The sequence below is a fragment of the Girardinichthys multiradiatus genome, chromosome 1 (genome assembly GCF_021462225.1).
Source record: "Girardinichthys multiradiatus isolate DD_20200921_A chromosome 1, DD_fGirMul_XY1, whole genome shotgun sequence".
NCBI classification, from domain to species: Eukaryota; Metazoa; Chordata; class Actinopteri; order Cyprinodontiformes; family Goodeidae; genus Girardinichthys; species Girardinichthys multiradiatus.
In genome coordinates this window covers 21,763,772-21,790,082 of record NC_061794.1, presented here as the reverse complement: position 1 = coordinate 21,790,082, position 26,311 = coordinate 21,763,772, and the positions used below count along the sequence as shown (strand labels likewise).

At 39.6% G+C, this 26,311-nt stretch overlaps 1 protein-coding gene across 2 annotated transcripts in view; it reads left to right on the top strand.

Moving 5' to 3' along the window:
• Positions 1-26,311, top strand: part of pik3cd (phosphatidylinositol-4,5-bisphosphate 3-kinase, catalytic subunit delta) — a 36,169-nt gene extending 9,858 nt beyond the window's left edge. For both annotated transcript variants that reach the window (XM_047377999.1, XM_047377992.1), the window contains exons 7-23: positions 432-521; positions 1,725-1,946; positions 8,662-8,758; positions 9,082-9,212; positions 9,656-9,706; positions 9,834-10,001; positions 15,291-15,412; positions 15,505-15,648; positions 15,747-15,846; positions 15,930-16,096; positions 16,420-16,529; positions 18,723-18,801; positions 18,890-19,057; positions 22,418-22,541; positions 23,003-23,148; positions 23,240-23,372; positions 24,875-26,311. In XM_047377999.1, coding sequence (XP_047233955.1) covers positions 432-521; positions 1,725-1,946; positions 8,662-8,758; positions 9,082-9,212; positions 9,656-9,706; positions 9,834-10,001; positions 15,291-15,412; positions 15,505-15,648; positions 15,747-15,846; positions 15,930-16,096; positions 16,420-16,529; positions 18,723-18,801; positions 18,890-19,057; positions 22,418-22,541; positions 23,003-23,148; positions 23,240-23,372; positions 24,875-25,012 — 2,190 coding nt within the window. In that variant the 3' untranslated portion in view covers positions 25,013-26,311. The remainder of the gene's footprint in view (positions 1-431; positions 522-1,724; positions 1,947-8,661; positions 8,759-9,081; positions 9,213-9,655; positions 9,707-9,833; positions 10,002-15,290; positions 15,413-15,504; positions 15,649-15,746; positions 15,847-15,929; positions 16,097-16,419; positions 16,530-18,722; positions 18,802-18,889; positions 19,058-22,417; positions 22,542-23,002; positions 23,149-23,239; positions 23,373-24,874) is intronic.

Here is a 26,311-nt window from a genome sequence, read left to right as displayed (position 1 = left end):
AAATAATAAAAGTTTCTTCTAAATAAAAGTTAAACTAAAGGCAGCCCAAGCATCACCAGCGGTACATGTGCCACAGTTTGAAAAGCATTTTACTGCAGCAATAGATAGCTAACTTTGATTTGGTGAAATTAAATAAAAGCAATGGATTCTTTTTTCTAAATTAACTAATATAAATTAACTTAACCATCTGTTTGTAGAGCTTTTTTTTTCTCTTTTTTTGACAGTTTAAAGTTCCATTGGTTTTGCCTACTTTTTTTGTTTGCCTACTTTTGAAAGAGTAAGTTGTGCATTTTTTTTTTAAACATGTTGCCAAACAAGAAGCTGCGCCAAGAGGTTCACAACTTAGATTTCACCGAAAGCAATGAATACAAATTTATTTTGAGGTTAGAAAAAAAGGAATAATTTTTCCTTATTTTTTTCCTCTCCCACAGCAGAACACCTCCTCCCTCTGGTCCATTAATGAGCCCTTCTACATTCACCTCCTGCAAGGCAGCAGAGTCAACGCAGACGAGGGAATGAAGGTCGGTGTGGTTTCGCATAGGTTTTCTCTCACTTTGCTGCTCAATGAAATGCGGCACTCGCCTGTTTACCAATATCTCAATTTCAGTTGTAGGAACAATCAGGTTGACAGAAGTGGGTGGGGGGGTTGGGGTGGGGTGGGGTCACATGTCCAACCGCACGTTTCCCATAATTCATCAAGTCTGTTGGTTAAAGCTTCAAAACAGGAAGTGGGGAGGGCCTATCTGGCTTTTTATGTCTCACTCTGAGGCCTAGATTCTAAGAAAAAAGGCGGGCTTCGTGCTCTTTCCCCTTTCTCTTGCTCTCAGATGCGCTTCTGTTTTCAGTTGTTCGTTGCATGCATTTTGTTACCCTTTGCATTTTGCTCCCTGACCTCATCAGTATGTTTGGCAGCTGCAAATATATTGTCCTCTTATGTTTTGTAATGCTACTCAATGACAAAGTGTGTGTCTGTTTAGCAGGGTTATTGTCAAGAGTGAGATTCATGACTCATGCCTGAGTTGCCATGTCACCTTACTTTGGATCCATGCTGCAGCTGGCATTATTTTTTTTTATAAATATTGACTTAAACTGTCCTAATTTAGGAAAAACACAGAGGTTTAATGTTTGCTTGGTATTTAAATTATGATTCTTCTATGCTTTTGTCATGCTTCCTTGACTCACTTTGAGAGTCACATCAACCTGTTTACATTGAGTGTAGACCCTTTGACTCATAACTTGAGTGACACAGGAAGCTCTGAATCATCTATCGCCAATTCTCTGAATCTTCCAAAAACAATCACCCTCACGCAACTGCTAAACGCTTCAGCGTCCAAACCACAAGTGGAGGACTTGTTCTAATCACCCCATCATGTGTAAATGTGTGTGTGTGTGTGTGTGTGTGTGTGTGTTCTTGTACTTGTTGCTGAGTGAGAACCATTTTTTGTATTTTTATCGCAAAGTGAGGACATTTTGACAAAGTGAGGACATTTTCCTGGTCCTCACTTTTTCAAATTTCGTTCTTGGGACAGGGGTTAAGTTTAGGACTAGGGTATGAATTGAGCTATTGTTAGGGTTAGGGTTAGGTATTAACTGGTTAGGGTTAGTGTTAGGGTCAGGGTTAGTCACTAAAAATCAAGGAAAATGAATGGAAGTCAATGGAAGTAACCGAAAAGTCCTCATAAAGATAGTAAAACACAGATGTGTGTGTGTTTGCTCCAATGCAGCTCGTGGTCCAGGCCGGCCTTTTCCATGGCAGCGAGCTCCTCTGTAAGATGATGACAAGCTCGGAGGTCACGGTTTGCTCCGAGCCGCTGTGGGACCAGAGGCTGGAGTTTGACATAAACGTGTCTGACCTGCCCCGCATGAGCCGCCTGTGCTTTGCGCTGTATGCTGTCATCGAGAAGGCCAAGAAACCCCGGGGCACTAAAAAGAAGAACAAGAAAGCGGTAAGCAGGGGGGATTGTGACTGAGCAGGCTGATGCCTGGTCTAGTGGGTGTAAATTAGTCAGCAGGTACAAAAAGCTCTGTCTCCCCTGCTGTGTTTAGTGCAAATTGTCGGTGTGTGCTCTGTGGGTGTGTTTTGCTGCTGCGTCTGGTTGTGCAAGTGTGCTCAGTGGCAAGGCTGCGGTTAGCATTTCATCCGCTTTAGCTCTTTTATCTGCACATTAGTCCAAGGAAGGAAGGAATTCTAAATACATACTCACAGTTGACACACACACTTAAGAAGTTTTGCTTTTTATTTATTGCTAACGTTAGAGGTTGCACTGGGTAGCCTAAAACATTACAAAGCATATCATCTGATTCTGTAAGTTAATTTTTGTTCCAAACTCAAAATTCTAAGATAACGAGAAACAAATCAAGATGTGTGTATAATTAATTATTGGTTGATTTTCAGTTTTGAATCATTGGAGTCAGTGAAGTTTTTTTGGCTTATGTACAATTTATGTCATGGTTTAATTGTTTATACTTTGGATTAATTTATTTTATCTAGTTTATTTCAGATTTTAGCCAAGGAAAACCTTTCCAACATACTCTATAGCATCCACAATCAACATGAACATCAAATAATATACAGGGCTTTGCATACGTCTTCATACTCTCTAAACGTTTCACATTTTACAATCAAAAACCTTAGTATTGGGATTTTTTGTGATAGACCAACATAAAGCAGTGTATAATGGTGAAGTAGAAGGACATGATCTATGCATTTTAAAATGTTTTTGTCAATAAAGTTGTACAACTCTACATTGTATTTGTATTTTAGCCCATTTTCCTTTTGGAAAATTGCTCCACCCAGTCAGATTGGCCAAAAAGCTTCAGTGGAACATTGAGTTTCTTGTCTTGCCACAGATTTTTAATTGGATTTGAGTCTGGACTTTGACTAGACCAATTTTCTTCGAACTAAACCACCCCATTGAAGCTATGGCTGTTTGTTTAGTGTTGTTATCCTGTTGGAAAGTGAATCATTTTCCCAGTCTGAACTGTACGGTCTCAAAGGTTCTCTTCCCGGATTTACCTGTATTGAGCTCTATCCATCTTCCCATTAACTCTGACCAGCTTCGCTGTCCATTAGAGAAGAATCCCCAAAGCAGGATGCTGCCACCACCATGCTTCACTATGGGGATGCTGTGTTGTGGTTGATGTCAAGTGATATTTTCCGTCCAAACAGCGCGTTTTGCATGTATGCCACAAAGTTAAACTTTGGTGTCATCTGACCAGAGCACCTACTGCTCCATGTTTGCTGGGTCCCCTATATGGCATGAGGCAAACTGCAAACATTGTAAGGTTGTGGTTTTGGGAGTGGACCCCAGAATGCAGACGAGCAGCAAGCAGCATAGCGTGGTGAGTAAAAGATTTAATAATCAAAAAGATACATACTGACAGGCAGGTAGGTGGTTGCAGATGCAGGCATGGATGAACAGAGGAACTGACAATGTTTCCACGAGGAATGAACAACAAGGCAGTGAATATAAAGAATATGGTGCAGGTGAAAACCGGAAGACTGATTGCTTAGTGGAGGTGGACTGAATGAAGGTGATTACTGGTTGACAGATGCAGGGAGTAAAAACAAAACGTGACAGGGGCAAAACAGAAATCCAATGACACAAATTAATTGGGAGAAACGATAACATACAGAACATAAACTAGAAAACAATAATCAGAAACTAAGACACAACCAGGAAAATAATAAACAGAAGCAGGATCCAAAAACTGGAATAAATAATAAATAAAACCCAAACAAAAACCCAAACACCCTCAAATCATGACAAACATGGCTTTTTATGACTTGCTTTCTTCTAGCCTCTCTTCCAGGAGGGCAACGTTTATCCCTGCTTATACAGGTCCTTCTCAAAATATTAGCATATTGTGATAAAGTTCATTATTTTCCATAATTTCATGATGAAAATTTAACATTCATATATTTTAGATTCATTGCACACTAACTGAAATATTTCAGGTATTTTATTGTCTTAATACGGATGATTTTGGCATACAGCTCATGAAAACCCAAAATTCCTATCTCACAAAATTAGCATATCATTAAAAGGGTCTCTAAACGAGCTATGAACCTAATCATCTGAATCAACGAGTTAACTCTAAACACCTGCAAAAGATTACTGAGGCCTTTAAAACTCCCAGCCTGGTTCATCACTCAAAACCCCAATCATGGGTAAGACTGCCGACCTGACTGCTGTCCAGAAGGCCACTATTGACACCCTCAAGCAAGAGGGTAAGACACAGAAAGAAATTTCTGAACGAATAGGCTGTTCCCAGAGTGTTGTATCAAGGCACCTCAGTGGGAAGTCTGTGGGAAGGAAAAAGTGTGGCAGAAAACGCTGCACAACGAGAAGAGGTGACCGGACCCTGAGGAAGATTGTGGAGAAGGGCCGATTCCAGACCTTGGGGGACCTGCGGAAGCAGTGGACTGAGTCTGGAGTAGAAACATCCAGAGCCGCCGTTACAGGCGTGTGCAGGAAATGGGCTACAGATGCCGCATTCCCCAGGTCAAGCCACTTTTGAACCAGAAACAGCGGCAGAAGCGCCTGACCTGGGCTACAGAGAAGCAGCACTGGACTGTTGCTCAGTGGTCCAAAGTACTTTTTTCGGGTGAAAGCAAATTCTGCATGTCATTCGGAAATCAAGGTGCCAGAGTCTGGAGGAAGACTGGGGAGAAGGAAATGCCAAAATGCCAGAAGTCCAGTGTCAAGTACCCACAGTCAGTGATGGTCTGGGGTGCCGTGTCAGCTGCTGGTGTTGGTCCACTGTGTTTTATCAAGGGCAGGGTCAATGCAGCTAGCTATCAGGAGATTTTGGAGCACTTCATGCTTCCATCTGCTGAAAAGCTTTATGGAGATGAAGATTTCATTTTTCAGCACGACCTGGCACCTGCTCACAGTGCCAAAACCACTGGTAAATGGTTTACTGACCATGGTATCACTGTGCTCAATTGGCCTGCCAACTCTCCTGACCTGAACCCCATAGAGAATCTGTGGGATATTGTGAAGAGAACGTTGAGAGACTCAAGACCCAACACTCTGGATGAGCTAAAGGTCGCTATCGAAGCATCCTGGGCCTCCATAAGACCTCAGCAGAGCCACAGGCTGATTGCCTCTATGCCACGCCGCATTGAAGCAGTCATTTCTGCAAAAGGATTCCCGACCAAGTATTGAGTGCATAACTGTACATGATTATTTGAAGGTTGACGTTTTTTGTATTAAAAACACTTTTCTTTTATTGGTCAGATGAAATATGCTAATTTTGTGAGATAGGAATTTTGGGTTTTCATGAGCTGTATGCCACAATCATCCATATTAAGATAATAAAAGACCTGAAATATTTCAGTTAGTGTGCAATGAATCTAAAATATATGAATGTTAAATTTTTATCATGACATTATGGAAAATAATTAACTTTATCACAATATGCTAATATTTTGAGAAGGACCTGTATATTTACTAATTAGGTGAGTTCTGAGGTCAAATGGTTGCAATGAATTTTATTTAGGGGTATAAGAATAAAGGGGAGCCGAATCCAAGTGAACACAGCATTATTTGTGAAACATAAAACTTATTTTGTTTGAAAATTGCTTTATTCTTGCCACTGTAATAAAAAGGCACAACTAATAGTTGTCCTTTGAAAAGATTCTCCCTCCTCAGAGGGGCATCTCTGCACCTCCTCTGGAGTTACCATGAAGCTCTTAGTTTTCATTTTAAACAAATTCATTCCTTTTTGTTCTACTTCACAACTATGTGCTATTTTGTGTTGGTCTATCACAGGAAATTCAGATAAAATACATTGAGGGTTGCGGTGGTAACAAGAAAAAGTTCAAAAGGGATAAAAGCTTATCAAAGCACTGTTTGCAACAAACTTATTATGAAGCTCTGTTTGCAAATAATTATCAAATATAAGCTGCTATTCAAAAATAAGGAGAAACGTAAAAAATAGTTGAAAGGTTTTTTTTATGTTAAAGACAGTGTCATCAGCAAAAAGAGAGATGAAGTGTATAATAAAATTGATTAAATATGTTGTATATATATGATTGGAGAGCATAAAAAGTTATCTGTAATTAACACAAGGTAATTACTTGCTAGATAATTTAATCAGCAAGTTATAAATGCATGATAAATTGATTGAATATATATTGGAATTTACCCACTGCTCAAAATGCTTTTTACATTACACATCACATTCACCTGTCTGCAAACGTTCACACATTCATGCGCAGTATTGTTAGACAACGTGCCTTGCCCAAGGACACTACAACTTGTCTTTGGGATTGAACTCAGAACGTTTCAATTGCCAAACCACTATTTTAAAACGTCTGATGTAGAATGATGTAAAAAAGCTTAATTCAGTTCAAATTTATGACTCAGAAAATCAGAGAGTAAACTTGGATTATTTGAAATCCCCTCACAGAAATAGTACCATCATGAAGTGCCGGCACATGGAGTTGTTTAATTGAAGAGGGAGCACACTTCCTGGAAGTAGTCGTCTGACAACTCCAGTGGCATGAAAAGGGATTACAAATGTTGATATATATTGCTCCAAAAAACTGACTTCCTGCCTGAAGAACTCTAACCTTCTTGTTATTTTATGAACCAGCCCCTCTTAATTATTATTTCAAAGAGTGAAGGATTTTCTCCTCTGTAAGGTGATATTTTCAACCCTATTCTGTGTGAAAGGCAAAGTAGCTCCTCACACTCACTCAGCAAACAACAAATTCCCCCTTTTCTGCACCTGTGATCTGAGCATCTTTTGTTATGACAGTGCTGCAGCAGCTGTGGGCAACGTGTTTGGGTGCACCGTCCTGAACATGCTGCCCAGGTGTGATTCAAGGGCATTGAGCCCACTTCTGCTTTTGTAGCCACTTCTCTCTTCTGGTGCTCGGAAGAGAAGTCCTGCAGCCAGACAGCAGAGCAGCAGACGGAAGTTGGGCTATTTTAGCTTGTCTTGTTTGTGCCTTTGTTGTTATCTGTGTGCATCTTCACTCAGATATATTTGTGTTGTTTTGAAAATGGTGAAGTAATGAAAGTTGTTTTTTCTACTGCCTGCCAGGAGCTTAGTTCCTTTTTTTCAACCCAACAGAAATAATAACAAGAACATTTTTTTGATAAGGCTGCAAATGTTTTTTGTTTATGATTAAGAACATGCTTTTAGGTTTTAATTGTCTTTAAATAAAATAAAGCCTGTTCTTTATGAGACAAACATGGATTAACACAGTGCTATCAAAGAGTATTCAGTTGCTGACAAATGTCTTCTGTTTGCTTTTTACTGTCAGTTTGTCAGACAAATTTTAATATCAAAGATGACATAACTTAACGCTAAATCGGTGTTCAACTGATTATTATTTTTTTTACTATTATAGGGATATAAGCTATCCAAAGCAACTTGGCTCTATTTGAAAAAGTAATTGCTCCCTAAATCCGATAACTGGTTGGCACCCTTGGCAGCCGCAACTGCTATTAGCTGTTTTGTATGAGATGCAATGAGTTTTAAATCACTGTGGAGGAATTTTTGCCCACTTTTCTGTGCAGAATTGTTTTAATTCAGTCACATTGGAGGATTTTCCTGCATGAATGTTCCAGTTAATATCATAGCATGTAAATCAGATAAGTCCGGACTTTAATTAGGTCTTAATTTAGTTTATATAGCCATTCAAAGGTAAACTTGCTAAATGACATAAATGTGCTTGAGCTTATAGTCAAAAACTGAGGGGCAGAGATTCTGCTTCAGGACTTTCTGCCAGACACCAGAATTCATCGTTCAGTTAATTACAGCAAATTCGTCCGGGTCCTGAAGCAGCAAAGCAGAGGCAGATCATCAAACATCCCACTTCCACAAAGTTCCGCTTTATCCTCATCAGTATGCAGAATATTTTCCTAAACATCTTGGGCATCATCAAGATGTTTTTTGGCAAATGTTAGACAGCCTTTGTTTTCTCTTCTGAACTCTCACATGGAAGGCCTGTTTGCCCAGCCTCTTTCTAGTGTTGAATCGTGAACACGTAAGTGAGGCCTGCAGTACTTTTGATGTTGTTCTGGGTTCTGTAGTGACCTCCTGGATGAGTCATCAATGTTCTCCTGGAGTGATTTTGGTAGACCAGACACTCCTGGAAAGGTTCCGCTATTCCATGTTTTCTTTATTTGTGAATAATGGCTCTGATAGTGATTCACTGGGGTCCCTAACATTTCTTTCTTTAGATGGAGGCATTATGTGTTGCTTTTTGAGATATTTTTTCCTGCTTTTTTCCTACTGTTGTCAAAAAGGTTCAGTTTAAATTATTTCCTGAATATACGGGTCAGGCAGTAATTGGACTTGATGTGGTTCATGAAATTCAACTAAGCTTTCCAAAAATGTTGTTAGTCACATTCAAGTGATGATTTAACAAGGGGGGCATTTACGGTTTAACATGGTGCCAGATAGATTGGATAGATTTCCCTTAATATACAAAAACATCTTTTTACAACTCAGGTTTTCTGTTTCTGTTATAGTTTATGAAAAGGAGTTCTTCTGAACATTACCTGAAAAGGTTTTAAACATGTTTTACATTAAGTCGAAAGCCATTGCAAAAATAATTTCAGCGACTATGTTTTGACTAAAAATTGTGGTTAGTTTAACGCTGAAATCCAACCACCACTGTCACTTTCTGTGCGTTTCCAGGACTGCCCGATTGCATGGGTGAACACCATGGTGTTCGACTACAAGGACCAGCTAAAGACTGGGGAGTTCCTCTTATCCATGTGGCCATCTGTACCTGGTACATCCTGCCTAATCTCACATTTCAATCTCTAAAAACCGCTTGACGTGTTCACAGCATCTTTCACAAACAACTGGGGGCAAATAACGCCATCGGAAATACCCAGAGTGGCAAGTGCTCCAAACTAAACCCCCATGTCTTCACACATGTTCTGGGGCTGGTAATGCAAAAAAGTATTTTTAGCTATTGACAGACCTGCTGTTTTTAAGGTTCAGAGGCATATCTGTAAAGTAATATTTATTCTCTTGTTTATACACTATTTTTATGTTCAGTCTGAAGAAGCAAAATGTGTAATATTTAATGTACAATTTGTTTCACCACAGATGACAAAAATGACCTATTGAACCCAATGGGAACAGTCGAGAAGAACCCCAACGTGGACAGCGCTGCTGGGCTCCTGATTCGCTTCCCGAACATCCGGCCCCACCCGCTCTATTATCCTCCTCTTGACAAGGTACTATCCTGAATGTAAATGGGCAGAATTATTACTGTATTTATTATTATGGCCCACAACATATTTTCTTGTTGGAGCTGTCACTTCATGTTTATATCCAAGGATAACAGGAAATAGTAGATAACAAATTCAAAGTTCCTTGATCCTCTGAACATGTCTGAAGTATAAATGAATAGTTTTTTAAGAAATTATTATTTCTTAACATGAGGTTTTTGTCCTGAATATATGGACTCAAATAAATGTGAGATTTTACACATGTGAGATGTGTGAGATTATACAATTGTAATAATAAAAGAAAAATGTAATTTGTTAGCTTTTTACAAGTTTATATGGGTACCAATAACTGTGAAGATTATTGGTACACATGTGGTATTTAGCTATAAAACTTAATTTATGTCGATTAGTTGCTCAATTAAATTTTTCTTGGCTCTGACTGGTTTCAGATTATTGATCCAGAAAGGAACGGCGATACTGTTTTTCCCTCTAAAGATGAGGTAAGATAGAACAATCATAAAAGATTTCTGGAACTAGAGCACTGTTAAAATTAAATTAAATTAAACTAAATGTGTCTTTCTAAACAAAGATTTTCATTAATGATTTATGTTATTTGTCTTTTCGCAGTACTTGAAACTAAAAGAAATCATGGACAATAAAAATTACACCGACTTTTTTGAGCATGAGAAAGAGCTCCTGTGGAAGCTGCGCATGGAGGTCCGTGACTATTTCCCCGAGAGCCTATCCAAGCTGCTCCTCATCACTAAGTGGAACAAACATGAGGACGTGGTTCAGGTAGGAAGATATTTTGATTCGTTTTTTCGTTTTAATTTTTGGTCTTTAGACCCAACTCATGCATAATTTACACATATTCCACGCTCTGCAGAACTTGAAATAGCATGTTCTCATAGCTTTCATTTTATTTAACTTTTTTTTAACCTTTAGTTTCAAATTGTGAGGAACTTATCCATACTCCATACTCCGCCTTACTTGAAGCCAGATGTTCTCTTGTCTTTTCCATTTTGAAGAGCAGCCAAATGTTGGACTTTCTATCTTCTTTTTTCATATAATTTGTGGCAGTAGTGGCCTCTATTTTTTATTTATTTTTCAAAGTAGGCAGACAGGAAGTGGGGTGGTGAGAGGGGGAAGACCCAGCATAGCTGCCCAAGGTTGGGACTCGAACCCGGGACTGCTGCACCGAGGACTAAGGCCTCCATATAAGGGGTCCACTTTCTATCGCTGCGGCATGCACATTGACCCTTCTTTTTTTTTTGTCTTTTGACTTAACTTATGTGTAGCTTAAGCATATTCCACACTAATTGAAATGGGATGCTCTCTTGTCTTTTCCAATTTGAGGAGTACTAAGAAAAATTGGCCTTTTTTCCATATACAGGTCCTTCTCAAAATATTAGCATATTGTGATAAAGTTAATTATTTTCCATATTGTCATGATGAAAATTTAACATTCATATATTTTAGATTCATTGCACACTAACTGAAATATTTCAGGTCTTTTATTGTCTTAATACGGATGATTTTGGCATACAGCTCATGAAAACCCCAAATTCCTATCTCACAAAATTAGCATATCATTAAAAGGGTCTCTAAACGAGCTATAAACCTAATCATCTGAATCAACAAGTTAACTCTAAACACCTGCAAAAGATTCCTGAGGCCTTTAAAACTCCCAGCCTGGTTCATCACTCAAAACCCCAATCATGGGTAAGACTGCCGACCTGACTGCTGTCCAGAAGGCCACTATTGACACCCTCAAGCAAGAGGGTAAGACACAGAAAGACATTTCTGAACGAATAGGCTGTTCCCAGAGTGCTGTATCAAGGCACCTCAGTGGGAAGTCTGTGGGAAGGAAAAAGTGTGGCAGAAAACACTGCACAACGAGAAGAGGTGACCAGACCCTGAGGAAGATTGTGGAGAAGGGCCGATTCCAGACCTTGGGGGACCTGCGGAAGCAGTGGACTGAGTCTGGAGTAGAAACATCCAGAACCACCGTGCACAGGCGTGTGCAGGAAATGGGCTACAGGTGCCGCATTCCCCAGGTCAAGCCACTTTTGAACCAGAAACAGCGGCAGAAGCGCCTGACCTGGGCTACAGAGAAGCAGCACTGGACTGTTGCTCAGTGGTTCAAAGTACTTTTTTTGGATGAAAGCAAATTCTGCATGTCATTCGGAAATCAAGGTGCCAGAGTCTGGAGGAAGACTGGGGAGAAGGAAATGCCAAAATGCCAGAAGTCCAGTGTCAAGTACCCACAGTCAGTGATGGTCTGGGGTGCCGTGTCAGCTGCTGGTGTTGGTCCACTGTGTTTTATCAAGGGCAGGGTCATTCAGCTAGCTATCAGGAGATTTTGGAGCACTTCATGCTTCCATCTGCTGAAAAGCTTTATGGAGATAAAGATTTCATTTTTCAGCACGACCTGGCACCTGCTCACAGTGTCAAAACCACTGGTAAATGGTTTACTGACCATGGTATTACTGTGCTCAATTGGCCTGCCAACTCTCCAGACCTGAACCCCATAGAGAATCTGGGGGATATTGTGAAGAGAACGTTGAGAGACTCAAGACCCAACACTCTGGATGAGCTAAAGGCCGTTATCGAAGCATCCTGGGCCTCCATAAGACCTCAGCAGTGCCACAGGCTGATTGCCTCCATGCCACGCCGCATTGAAGCAGTCATTTCTGCCAAAGGATTCCCGACCAAGTATTGAGTGCATAACTGTACATGATTATTTGAAGGTTGACGTTTTTTGTATTAAAATCACTTTTCTTTTATTGGTCGGATGAAATATGCTAATTTTGTGAGATAGGAATTTTGGGTTTTCATGAGCTGTATGCCACAATCATCCGTATTAAGACAATAAAAGACCTGAAATATTTCAGTTAGTGTGCAATGAATCTAAAATACATGAATGTAAAATTTTCATCATTACATTATGGAAAATAATGAACTTTATCACAATATGCTAATATTTTGAGAAGGACCTGTATGTGCTTTTGTCTTTAAACTCATGAGTATCCTAAACATATTTCATGCTTTGCAGTAATTTGTGTGGTTGTACCTGGAAGTGAGCTTTGAAATTTTTTTTTACACCCTTACCATCCTGCCCACTGTGCGTGGCGGCATGATAAACCTCTCTTACAGGTTTGGTTTTCACAGGTACAGTTGTTTTAACATACTGTAACTAGTAAACAATAAAATCTATAAATAATGACAAATAATAATAGTAATAGAAATATGGGGCAAGACTTGCCAGTATTATTAATAATGAACTTTGGATATGGTGTTTATGTAGAACTAACAGAAAGGCTATTTACACTACCTCTGTAAGTAGAGGTGTTTAAAGTATCGAGTTTACGAATAAGGCATCTACCTACCAACTTTAAGATGTAACATTTCAGGTTTTCCAAAACCAAACTTGAAATTTGTCCAGTTTTCGAAAGCAGGGCTGTATCTACTGTATTTATTTAAACATAGGACAAATTAAAGCAGAGATGCAGCTATCAAACAGTCAGAGATTGGAATCGGCCAATTTTACCTCGATCTGCTCTGATCAGTCAAATACTAAAATGTTAGATTTTCTTTGCTACCTATTAAATGCATCAAAACTATGAAGTCCACTATAGTCAGTCCATAAAACATCAACCAATTGCATGTACTTTGATGCACTGTTTGTTAAATTGTATTAATAAAAATTAATTAGTGACGTATGCTATGACACATAAATCAGGATTATCTTGCAAATACTTGATTTTCTGTAGGAATCCAGACTGCAACATCTATCGAGGAACCTGTGGAACATTTGTTTTCTTTTTGTCTTTCACGGTCAAAAATCAGCAGATCAGGTCCTAAAGAAAACCGGAAATCAATATTGAGCAGGAAATGCCTGATTGGTGTATCTTTATTTTAAAGTTTGTTTCTAAAATACATTCATGGCCAGTTCATTAACAAATTCATAGTACAGGTCCTTCTCAAAATATTAGCATATTGTGATAAAGTTCATTATTTTCCATAATGTAATGATGAAAATTTAACATTCATATATTTTAGATTCATTGCACACTAACTGAAATATTTCAGGTCTTTTATTGTCTTAATACGGATGATTTTGGCATACAGCTCATGAAAACCCAAAATTCCTATCTCACAAAATTAGCATATAATTAAAAGGGTCTCTAAACGAGCTATGAACCTAATCATCTGAATCAACGAGTTAACTCTAAACACCTGCAAAAGATTCCTGAGGCCTTTAAAACTCCCAGCCTGGTTCATCACTCAAAACCCCAATCATGGGTAAGACTGCCGACCTGACTGCTGTCCAGAAGGCCACTATTGACACCCTCAAACAAGAGAGTAAGACACAGAAAGAAATTTCTGAACGAATAGGCTGTTCCCAGAGTGCTGTATCAAGGCACCTCAGTGGGAAGTCTGTGGGAAGGAAAAAGTGTGGCAGAAAACGCTGCACAACGAGAAGAGGTGACCGGACCCTGAGGAAGATTGTGGAGAAGGGCCGATTCCAGACCTTGGGGGACCTGTGGAAGCAGTGGACTGAGTCTGGAGTAGAAACATCCAGAGCCACCGTGCACAGGCGTGTGCATGAAATGGGCTACAGGTGCCGCATTCCCCAGGTCAAGCCACTTTTGAACCAGAAACAGCGGCAGAAGTGCCTGACCTGGGCTACAGAGAAGCAGCACTAGACTGTTGCTCAGTGGTCCAAAGTACTTTTTTCGGATGAAAGCAAATTCTGCATGTCATTCGGAAATCAAGGTGCCAGAGTCTGGAGGAAGACTGGGGAGAAGGAAATGCCAAAATGCCAGAAGTCCAGTGTCAAGTATCCACAGTCAGTGATGGTCTGGGGTGTCAGTTGCTGGTGTTGGTCCACTGTGTTTTATCAAGGGCAGGGTCAATGCAGCTAGCTATCAGGAGATTTTGGAGCACTTCATGCTTCCATCTGCTGAAAAGCTTTATGGAGATGAAGATTTCATTTTTCAGCACGACCTGGCACCTGCTCACAGTGCCAAAACCACTGGTAAATGGTTTACTGACCATGGTATCACTGTGCTCAATTGGCCTGCCAACTCTCCTGACCTGAACCCCATAGAGAATCTGTGGGATATTGTGAAGAGAACGTTGAGAGACTCAAGACCCAACACTCTGGATGAGCTAAAGGCCGCTATCGAAGCATCCTGGGCCTCCATAAGACCTCAGCAGTGCCACAGGCTGATTGCCTCCATGCCACGCCGCATTGAAGCAGTCATATCTGCAAAAGGATTCCCGACCAAGTATTGAGTGCATAACAGTACATGATTATTTGAAGGTTGACGTTTTTTGTATCAAAAACACTTTTCTTTTATTGGTCGGATGAAATATGCTAATTTTGTGAGATAGGAATTTTGGGTTTTCATGAGCTGTATGCCACAATCATCCGTATTAAGACAATAAAAGACCTGAAATATTTCAGTTAGTGTGCAATGAATCTAAAATACATGAATGTAAAATTTTCATCATGACATTATGGAAAATAATGAACTTCATCACAATATGCTAATATTTTGAGAAGGACCTGTATATGCGTCATTTCCCTCCATCTTATCTAACCAGTGGATTTTCATCAAATTGCTGCACATTCAGCTTTTTCGTTTTTCTGTTTAAGAAGCTCTTCAGACCTCTTAAAGTTCTTGGTCTTACTTTTACCATTTATTTTTTAGGAGCGTTAAAAGGGGATTAACAAATGTTTGTTAAAACCTTTACTATGAAATTGAGCTTTCTTTTACGAGTAAATTCTCAAAAAAACAAAAATATTTTTTAAGACACTTTTACAACTCAGTGTTACTTGTACCTGCAAGTTTCACAAATCACACCTGACCTTTAAATTTCGGATCTTATTCATACATGTATACTGAATTGAAATAAAAAATATTTTATTTGTGAAGTCAGTATGTTTTTGTAAATGGAATACAATAGAAAAAATAAATAATTTTGACACAGAAATAAGTGAAATTGGTGCTTTCCAAAATGCAGAGGGAAAGAAGTTCTCAATAACATTAAAAATTGTTGTCTTGTACTTGATAGGTGGTGAGTTTACTAAAACACTGGCCTGATCTTCCGGCCATCCACGCCTTGGAGCTCTTGGACTACAGCTTTCCTGACCCAGCAGTGCGGTCCTTCACTATCAGATGCCTCAAGAAGCTCAGGTACTTAGAAAGTTTGTCCCCTAGCAGAAAACAGCCTTGATTATGCATATTTTTGTATGTCAGCACTAATCAAACTTGTTTTTCTTCTACAGTGATGATGAACTGTTGCAGTATCTGATCCAGCTGGTTCAGGTCCTAAAGTATGAGTCCTACCTGGACTGTGATCTCACCACCTTCCTGCTGGAGAGGGCATTGTCCAACAGGAGGATAGGACACTTTCTGTTTTGGCATCTTAAGTGAGATGCAGTCTAATCTAATACTAGTATCTAAAATAAACCCCACAAGATCAAGTGGGGCACTTTGCGTTTTCTTGACATTTTTGTATTTATTGTAGATCGGAGATTAACGTGGCCTCCGTGAGTTTGCGTTTTGGTCTGATTCTGGAAGCTTACTGCAGGGGAAACATCCACCACATCAAACTTTTATCCAAACAGGTAATGGCCTTTTTATTTAGTCAAATGTTAAGATCCCATAAACAATATATTTGCTGTTCTAAAACCCAACTCGTGCCACCTAGAACGAGGCTTTGGGTAAAATGAAGGCTCTGAGCGACATCGTCAAGAGCGGCTCCCAGAAAATGACAGTGGACGACCTGAAGCTGTGCATCAGACAGGAGTCATACATGGAGGCGCTGTCGGACCTGTTGTCGCCGCTCAACCCCAGCGTCATCCTGTTTGAGATCTGGTTAGCATTACATGCACATAAGAACAGTGGCCCTTTGCCCTCTGAAATTAAAGTTTGGGTTTTTTTAAACCACCAAATACAACATTTATGCCTGATAAGCAATGCTTCCACCTAAAATCCTAAAATGTTTTTGTTTTATGAATAGTTTCTTGTTTTTGCCTTTTCTACACAGAATTTCTCACAATAAATAATAATCAACATTACATGTATATTATAGAAGATATCTTAAAATTTAGAGATAACATTTAAAAAATCTGCATTTTGTGAACCATGAGACCCATTTAAAAGGTGGCATGATTTGAATGAGTTTTATGCTTTCACAGCGCTGACAAGTGCAGATTTATGGACTCGAAGATGAAGCCGCTCTGGCTGATATACAAGAACCCCTTGGAACAAACGGACATGGTGGGCATCATCTTCAAAAGTGGAGACGGTGAGAAACGAGACAATCAGAAATTCCCCTCACACATGAAAACTCCAACCTTGGTAACATCGTAAAGTAAAATCTAATTTTAGCTTAGCAAAAGGTGAAAAACAAAGGTCTAATATGGTAGGTCTGACCTTAGAATATTCTGACAAATTGTAATACCCTCTCAAAAAAAATACATGCACATTTTATAACATTACAACCAAAAGCCACAAAGTATTTCAGTGGGATTTTATGTGATAAACCAACACAAAGCAGCACATACTTGCAAACCAGAAAGAAAGTGATACATGGTTTTTATTAAACAAGAATTTTTTTAAGTAAAATCTAAAAAGATGTGGCATGCATTTAGATTTGGCCTCACTTACAGTAATACACCTAAATAAATCCAGTGCAACATACTGCCTTCAGAAGTTAACCCATACTCATACTCGTACTCGTCGTCTTCCGCTTTATCTGGGACGGGGTCGTGGGGGCAGCAGACTCAGCAGAGACACCAGACGTCCCTCTCCCCAGACACCTCCTCCAGCTCCTATGGGGGGAGCCCAAGGCGTTCCCAGGCCAGCCAAGAGACATAGTCCCCTGCGCCTCCTCCCGATGGAAATGCCTGGAACCCTTCCCGAGGGAGGCGTCCAGGAGGCATCCGATATAGATGCCCGAGCCACCTCTACTGGCTCCTCTCAATGTGAAGGAGCTGCAGCTCTACTCTGAGCTCCTCACCCTATCTCTAAAGGAGTGCCAGGCCACCCTACAGAGGAAGTTCATTTCAGACGCTTGTATCCGGGATCTCGTTCTTTCGGTCATGACCCAAAGTTCATGGCCATAGGTGAGGGTAGGAACGTAGACCGACCGGTAAATCGCTTTTCGGCTCAGCTCTCTCTTCATCACAGTGGACCGGCACAGCGCCCCCATTACTGTGGCAGCCGCACCGATCCGTCTGTCGATCTTCCGCTCCATTCTTCCCTCACTTGTGAACAAGACCCCGAGATACTTAAACTCCTCCACTTGAAGCAGGAACTCCCCTCCAACCTGAAGAGGACAAGCCACCTTTTTCCGGTCGAGAACCATGGCCTCGGACTTGGAGGAGCTGATCCTCATCCCAGCTGCTTCACACTTGGCTGCGAACCGCCCCAGTGCATGCTGTAGATCTTGGCTAGAGGGGGCCAGCAGGACCACGTCATCTGCAGATGTTAACTCATCATCTAGAAATAGAAATAGTATGACACATCTCTCAACCTAACAAGACATGGTTTTACACCTAATACTGACAGGCTGGTTAACGAGAGCATTAATCCGTGAAACAAGTCGAGTTACACGGGGTAACCCAGAAGGAGCTGCAGAGATCCGCAGCTCAGGTGGGAGAATCTGACAAAAGAACAATTTTAAGTCGTGCACTCCACAAATCTGGCCTTTGTAAAAGAGTACCAGAAAAACGTCATTGGTGAAAGACACCAAACACATAGAAGAAAACCAACACTCACATAATCCTGTTGCACTGTCCTCATGGTAACACATGGTGATGGCAGCATCATGCTGTGGGGATGCTTGCTTCTTCAGGGACAAGGAAGCTGGTCAGAGTTAATGGGGGGAAGTAAATCTGCTAGAGGTTACAAAAAACTTGAGAATCAAGCAAGCAGACGTTTATCTTCCAGCAGGACAAAGACCCTAAGAATATATTTAGAGCTACAACGGATTTAGTATGTGTTATATCAACGCATATTAAATTGAATATGTGGCAAAACTTAAAATTTCTTCAAAGATGCTCTACATCCAGCTTGACTGAGCTGCTTTGCAAAGGAGAATGGGAAAAATACATCCACAAGATGTATAAAGCTGGAAGAGAAAACTCAAAATAACTTATTTGCAACAACTAGTGGTTGTCCAAGTATGAGATTAAATTACAAACAGGCAGACAATTTATTAATTATGTTACTTGAAGTAATTGTTTGCACTTCATTTTATTCAGGGGCATTAGAGTTCATTGCAAACTCATGTCCCATTTTGTTATGTTATTTGTAAAAAGGTTTTTTAACTGTGTGTCCCTTCCATTTCACTTCACAGTTGGTCAACTCCAAAAAATGTTTGTTTAAAATATGACAAAATCTGTAGCAGGGTAAGGGGTATGAGTACTTTTTGGATGCACTGTAAATTGTTTAATAAAATTTGATCATTTCAATTTTTTTCATTCGTTTCTTTCAGATCTCCGGCAGGACATGTTGACCCTGCAGATGATCCGTCTCATGGAGAATCTGTGGAAGAAAGAAGGCCTGGATCTCAGGTGCGATCTGCATTTCTTGCTGTGCTTGATGCTTTTAAAACAAGATGAGTGTAAACTTAATTCTGCTGATACCACCCTGGCCTCTCAGGATGATCCCATACGGCTGCCTGTCCACTGGGAACAAAACGGGACTCATTGAGATTGTGAAGAACTCCGACACGATTGCCAACATCCAGAGGAACAGCAGCAACAGTGCGGCCACTGCTGCCTTCAACAAGGACGCCTTGCTCAACTGGCTTAAATCTAAGAATCCAGGGTGAGTAGAATCAACATTAACCTTATAGTAATGGCCTGAATGTTATTTTAAACCATGTAGATACATTATTAATCTATGTGGAAATTTCCTTGTATTCCAAAAACTTACCACTGGGTGCATTATGTCTGCACCAAAGGACTATTTCAGCTTCTTAAAGGCCGTACCAGATCAGTGGAGTTTGTTTATTCCACACATGCAGATTTTCTACCAACAAATGGCCCCAGTTCCACACAGGGACATCCCCAGTGCTCCCAGGACGGCTCCCCCATATGCTCCGAGCTGTAGTGTGTTCACCTTTGAAAAAATGATTCAAATCTGAAGGAGGCAGGCAGGATGTTATTTCTTACTTTATGTGTTACAGGTTTACGGGTTAAATTTAGCTGAAACCTAAAAATAATTATGTGTTTACTTATGTTTATTATTTATTAATAATTTAATTTAACACAAAATGGCAGAAATACAATTTACTGTGGGCAGCCTTACTGCTGAATGTGTGAAAAGTTCCCAGACTGTCACCATCGCACGGGATGTTTGACACAATGATCAGTAAGATCAACTCTAATACACTTTATTGTCTTCATGATGAATTCATGTTCATGGTATACAATTTGCTACAGTACTGAAAAAGTAGATTATCTTAAACTTGAAAGGAAACCAATGCATCAAAACTGGAAAAGCGGAAAAAGTTACTGTAAAAGTCCTAAAATGGATCAAAACTCCAAGTTAATTAAAAACGATTAAATCTTTTAGCATTAAAGCACAGAAACCAACGTGTTGCTACACCAGGGAGTTTCCTTATTGCTGACAGTGGAAAAAAGAATATGTAAATTTTTAGCTCGGCTTATTTAGTCCGATTACTGACAATTTGAAACTGCTGGTCTGAATTAGTGTGCCTCCCCCTTCTAAAAAACAGGCTCCTAAAGGCTGATTTCTGCTGAGTGGACCTCTGTGGTTGTCCTCTGGTGACACCAAAATATCTGATGCAAATTCAGTGGACTGCAGATTAGGATTGGATTAGGCTCAATAACCGCAGCTTTATTTGTATATTCTTCTCACCATACCTGTTCGGGGTGGTTTGGACTAACGTTTTGAAAGAGGGGGAGCCCGCTGTCATCCAGGGGGGATAGTTTTGCACCGCAGGAACCATCACTGATCACAATTCCCACTTTACTCTTACATGGTATTTTTAGCTCCTGCTTGAGGGTCAATAGAAGTATAATTTGGATTTGTCCAGTCTTTAGCAAAAATAATTTGGTCGAACATCACCATGTCTTTTTGAAATGCTTTCATGCTGCTAGCGTAAAGAGTTTCTCACATTTCTTAAAATGGGACAAAGGGAAGTTGAAGTTTTATTTAGAGTCTGTACAAAGTAAGAAATACAACACGATCAAAAACACATTAATCAGCAAAAATATGAAAATAATAGCAATGAGTCATGTAGTGGATTGAAATATTTATGATGCAGGCCTAAAATAATCTTTTTAGCCATCTTTTAAATTTTACAGTTTTTGCCTGTATTGATCCTATTGGCATGAGATTTCCAAACATTAATAGTTTGGACCAAAGTTTAAAAAAACGTCACCTCACTTCTTATCTCACCTTCACAGTTTAAATGTTACTTGAACACACATAGGATCTTCAACCCAAATACAGTAGGTCCCAATTAGCGGCCATTCAAACAATGTTTTTATAGAAATACTTTAGGTAATCCATCACATAAGTCCATACTTGTGACTGCATTTTCCATCTGCAATTTGATATTTTTCTAGTGTTAATGAAATTACATATCGAGCCACTCATTAGCAGCAAAGCTAATCTAGGGGTCTAAATTAAGCCCTTTTGCTGTATTTCTGTGCATTAATATGCTTGCAACACACCACAAACACCTCAAACATTAAATTCTGTGCTCCAAATATTATGTTTTGTGTTTTTCTTAATAAAAATAGTAGGTGCTATTATGACACAAAATTTGAAAAATGTAAAAAAAAAGTCTATTTTCTTAAAAACTTTTGAGTTCTATTTAGGACTGAAGCTGAACAAAGACCTGAGCTTTAAAAGTGAAAATAAATGAAATTATTTTTATTACACTTGTTTTGCAGAGACCGATTTGCTTTCCGAGGGTCCTTAGTGGGAGGTTTTCTGGGGGAAGCCCTTAGGGTTAATAGTGACTGCAGAACTAAAGTTTCTATACTCTGATCATCATTAAAACTCCTCAGGATGATAAGTTTTCACCAGTCTTCAGCTCTGGGCCTAAGCAAATGATAAACAGCGTTTTGAACCATATAACACAGTTTTGTTTATGCATTAATTTAGAACTTGTAGAGTATAAAACCCATTGTATATTTCCTTCTAAGGTTTAATCTACTCAGGCATATTTGGCAGACTTCTCTTTTATTCTCTGCGGCAGGGGTGTTGAATTGGACCAAGTTCTGTATGTTTTAGATGTGTCCCTGCGCCCAGCAAAGCTCAGTTCAGCAGAGGGAGGACATTGACCCATTCATTCCAAACAGCAGGACAGTCTCTAAAACATGCAGGACACTGGCTGTCAAAGACCTGAATACCTGATAGGACTCCTTCTGTTATTCTCAACACACAGCAAAAACATAGCTCCTGGTGTGGCCCACCCTCTTCTTTTGATTAGTGTTGTGATTTTAATCAACATGGCCACACAGAACTCTGACTGTTGGCCTGCGGTGGCACAACCCTGTGACGGTGCAAAGGCAAACCAAAGCAGACAAGGTTCTCATGGCTGCCCTGTTGAGGAACCTTTCAGTTCTTAAAACCCTTAGTAAGGTGTTCATTTTTACAGTAGGTGGGTTTACATTGATGCTGTGTGGTCTATGCTGCTGTTTTTCTGAGCTGTATTTTAATGCTGCAGCAGGATGGGACAAAGTGTGCAAGCAACTCCTGAAGCAATAAAGGAAAGTAGATTTTTATTTGGTGCCAGACCATCTGAAGGTCTCATATTCTCTAAAATCTACTTGAAGAAAGAGGACTGTGGGATGAAATGAAAAGAGGATTGGTACGTCACTTAGCAGCATGGGTGCAGCAGACTGCACGACTGAACAGAAAGGTAATTAGCTTGAAATCCTGCAGAGCCTGAAGCGGAGCGGGGAAAATTAGTAAAAGCTTAATGCAGCGGACTCCATGCTCGTCTAGACTGAAAGGATGTGACGGTCAATCATTAAGCTGCCACAGGATCTACTCTGTGAATATTTCATACAGTATGCAACAGCAGGAAAGGCTGCCTCAAGGCTTCCTGCGTAGTTGTAAATCATGATCAGGAAAAGTGGTGATATGCTGTAAGAATAAAACCCAATCATGCTTTGCTTCCTTGTTTCTCTGACTTTGTTTCACCAGGGACAAACTTGATCAAGCCATAGAGGAGTTTACTCTCTCCTGTGCTGGCTACTGTGTAGCTACTTACGTGCTGGGGATAGGAGATCGCCACAACGACAACATCATGATCAGGGAAACTGGACAGGTTGGGTTTAACACCTTTTCAATTATGATTCGATGATGATGATGAATAATTTTGGCCTGATAAGAAGTTTATACACAATCTCCAAGTAAACTAAATAGTAGTTATTTTACTCCTAAAGGTAAGAAAAGGAACAAAGTTCATTCTAGCTTCAACATTTTATATTTCACTAGAAATTCACTAGAGTTCTGCATAAAATGCAGAACTCCTGGAAAGTTTTCATAGGGTCCTCCCACTGCAGCGTATTTAAGCACAGTAGTCACGCCCACTTTTTCCAATCACACAATAGTCGTATGACACGCCCAGAGGACGTGTCAAGAACTCCCAAACCAGGGCTGCAGGAACAAAATGACTTCCTTTTCTTGTTATAGGAGGGGAAACAAATTTATCAGTTTTCTAAAATATTTTTTGAATTCTTTGAATTGCAAATCTTTCTAACAGAGACGTTAATCTTTGATATTCAGCTGTTTCACATTGATTTCGGACACTTCCTGGGAAACTTCAAACGGAAGCTTGGAATCAACAGGGAGCGTGTGCCTTTTATCTTGACGTATGACTTTGTCCATGTGATCCAACAAGGAAGGACGAACAACAGTGAGAAGTTTGAAAGGTACTATAATGCGTGACACATTTACAAATGGTTTTGGCTAATGTTAGAAGATACTTACAGCTGATGCCTGCTCTTGTATGTTCATTGTCAGGTTCAGGGAATACTGTGAGCGGGCCTACAAGATCCTGTGTCGAAACGGGACGCTGTTTGTCAACCTTTTCGCTATGATGAAGGCAGCAGGGCTGCCTGAGCTCACCTCCTCCAAAGATATTCAGTATTTAAAGGTACTAAACAGATCATTCAGCACAAGCTAGTATTAAGATTCAGAGCGAGTGATAACTTTCACTGAAGATATCACAATGCGTCTGGAGTGTTTGCTACTGAAAACTTCAGTCTTAGTCTTATGTGGCCTCTGGGTCGCGTCATTTTTAAATCCCAGAAAAACAAGATTTTAGGGCTGAAACAATTAATTAATTAATTGATTAATCTATTATTGAAACAATCGTCAATTCATTTAGTAATCGAATAATCTTTAACTGGAGTATAGAGACTCTAAAACATGCCATTTTGCTGAAAGAACAACCTACTCAGAGCAGTAATTTGGCCAAAAACTTATACATATATACATACATATATATATATACATTTTGCATTTAAGATGAAAAACCTTCTTTGTCTGTAAATGTGCTCAATCTAGAACTCCTTAAGTGGCGTAGTTTTAGCTTCACATGGTTCAAATTCTGTAAAAAATTATTTTAATAGATAACCGCGCATCTTATAATTATGTTAAAAATAATTTTTGGGTTGGATTTTTTTTCTCCACTAAATAAACAAAGTCAAACAAAAGATAGGATTTTTCTAAGATGTTCAATGTTAGATTATATTACTGGAGACAGCATGGGGGAAGAAACTGTCTCTGTGGTGGCTTATTTTTGCACAATAGCACTCTGTAGTCCAGACCTGAAGGGACAAGTCTGAACAGTTTGTGTCCAGGATGTGTGGGGTACGTGACACAAACTGTTTAGACTTTTTCAATGGAGTTTCCCTTTTATGACATACACAGCTGACTGACAGCACACAGTCACTAACATACACTAACTATCAAAGGTTTTAGACACACTTTCTCATTTACTGGTTTTCTTTATGTTTATGACTATTTACATTGTACGTAGATTCTTACTGAAGGCATCAAAACTATGAATAAAGTCATATGGAATTATGTAGCAAATGAAAAATTGTAAAGGAACTTTAAATATGTTTTATTTTAGATTCCTTAAAGTAGCCAGCCATTGCTGTGATGACTGAAATTTTAACCTTTGGTCATCTCTCAATGAACCTCTGGGAAGTTCTTTCAAGACTCGTTGGAAAACCAGGTGACCACCTCATGAAACTCATGGAGAGAACGCCAAGAGATCAAAGCAGTCATCCAAGCAAAGGGTGGTTATTTCAAAGAATCTAAAATATAAAAATGTTTAGAGTTATTTCACACTTTTTGTTTACTATATAATTCCATGTGTGCTCATTCACAGTTTCGATGCCTCTGGTGAGAATCTACAATGTAAATAGTCATGAAAATAAAGAAACCCTTTAAGTGAGAAAGTGTATCTAAAACTTTTGAACGTTGGTATATATGGGGCAGTGAAAGCTGCACCGTCTCTGCATGTGCACTAGTGCCACAAAAGTATATGAAAAAGGGGCTTTATAACGACAGGAAAAGCAGAGATGTGATTTTTTTTGTGTGTGCAGACGATCAAGATGTTTCCATTTTTTTTTTTGTTTTCAACAGGATTCCTTAGCTCTGGGCAAAACAGAGGATGAAGCACTGAAGAGTTTCAAAGTAAAGTTCAATGAAGCTTTGCGTGAGAGCTGGAAGACGAAAGTCAACTGGATGATGCACTCCTTGGCCAAAGATAACAGACCATGATGAGCACCTAACCTGTGAAATCTGCCAAAAATGATGACTTTTAACTTATACACAGAAAAAAGAAGAAAAGACCCAAATTTACTTGACATATGGCATTTAAACACAGACATCAGCAAATGTTTACATGGCAGTGGCTGAGAAACAACTAAACAGGCATCCAAAGACAATGAGTCATTTCAACACAGACATCCATTCCTGTTATCTTTATTTAATCTACAAATGAACTGTCTTTGCCAACACGGACCATAAATCTAATGTGGATTTAGTGGAAGTTGCTACTTGAAAACCATCTGCTCCTGCAAAGCCCATCACCGAAACAGAAAGTTCATCTCAGCGACTGCATAACTCAGCAGAGATGGAGCTGCAGACATCCTGTGGGGTGACTTTAGATAAAACTCTGTGGCCGAGGGAGACAGCACAGCAGCGGATGGTGATGCCACTCTCTCTCTCACTGTTTGAACTGCCTCTCTTCAACAGTGTTGTGTATTTTTATATTGTGCGTTATTTAATTAGATTGCTGTAGAGAAGTTGTAAAGTCATGATGTTTATTTTAAATTAATGTACTGCCCTCGTGTCATTTAGCCTTGAAGCTTAATGAGTGCCAGTACACATGAAGCATTGTGCATATTTAATGTAAGGCAAGAACTTTCTGATTTTTATTTTAATGAACACGCCAGAGGACAAGGGAGAATCATGCTATAGAGCCATTTTGCATTAAAGCTTTTAATGCCGTTGTTGATGTTTTTTTAGTCATAAGAAAATATTAGATTATGTTTAATGAGTGTGATGCAGGAGGCAGCAATGTATTGCTTTGCAGAAACCCTAAAAGCTAACCTTGCATCTGCCTACATACAACTCTAAACCTCACGATCTATTTGCTGTTAAGCATAAGAGTTGCTTTTGAGAAAAACACAGTCAGACTCATTGCTCACCTCATTTTTTTTTTCCTGCAAAACTAAGCAACTGATGTCTTAGCTCTAGTGTTCATCGTAATGGACCACCCTAAAGGTGTGGATCTTGTGAAAGTATGATGGATTTTATTTAAAATGCCTTAACTCAGCTTTTAAGGACACATGCCACTGGCAGACAAAGAAAACTCAAGATGCTATAAAGCAAAAATATCATATGAGGAAAGAAAATGCTGAGGTTTGGTACTTGAGACAACCTTTGGGCACAGAGAAGCCATTTACTCGTGGATTTGCTTCTCATACTGTGATTTTGGTCACAATGTTAATGAGGTCAGTGAGGATAATGTGCACTCAGAGTACTGTGTGTGTGTCTGTCTGGGTCTGTGTTGTG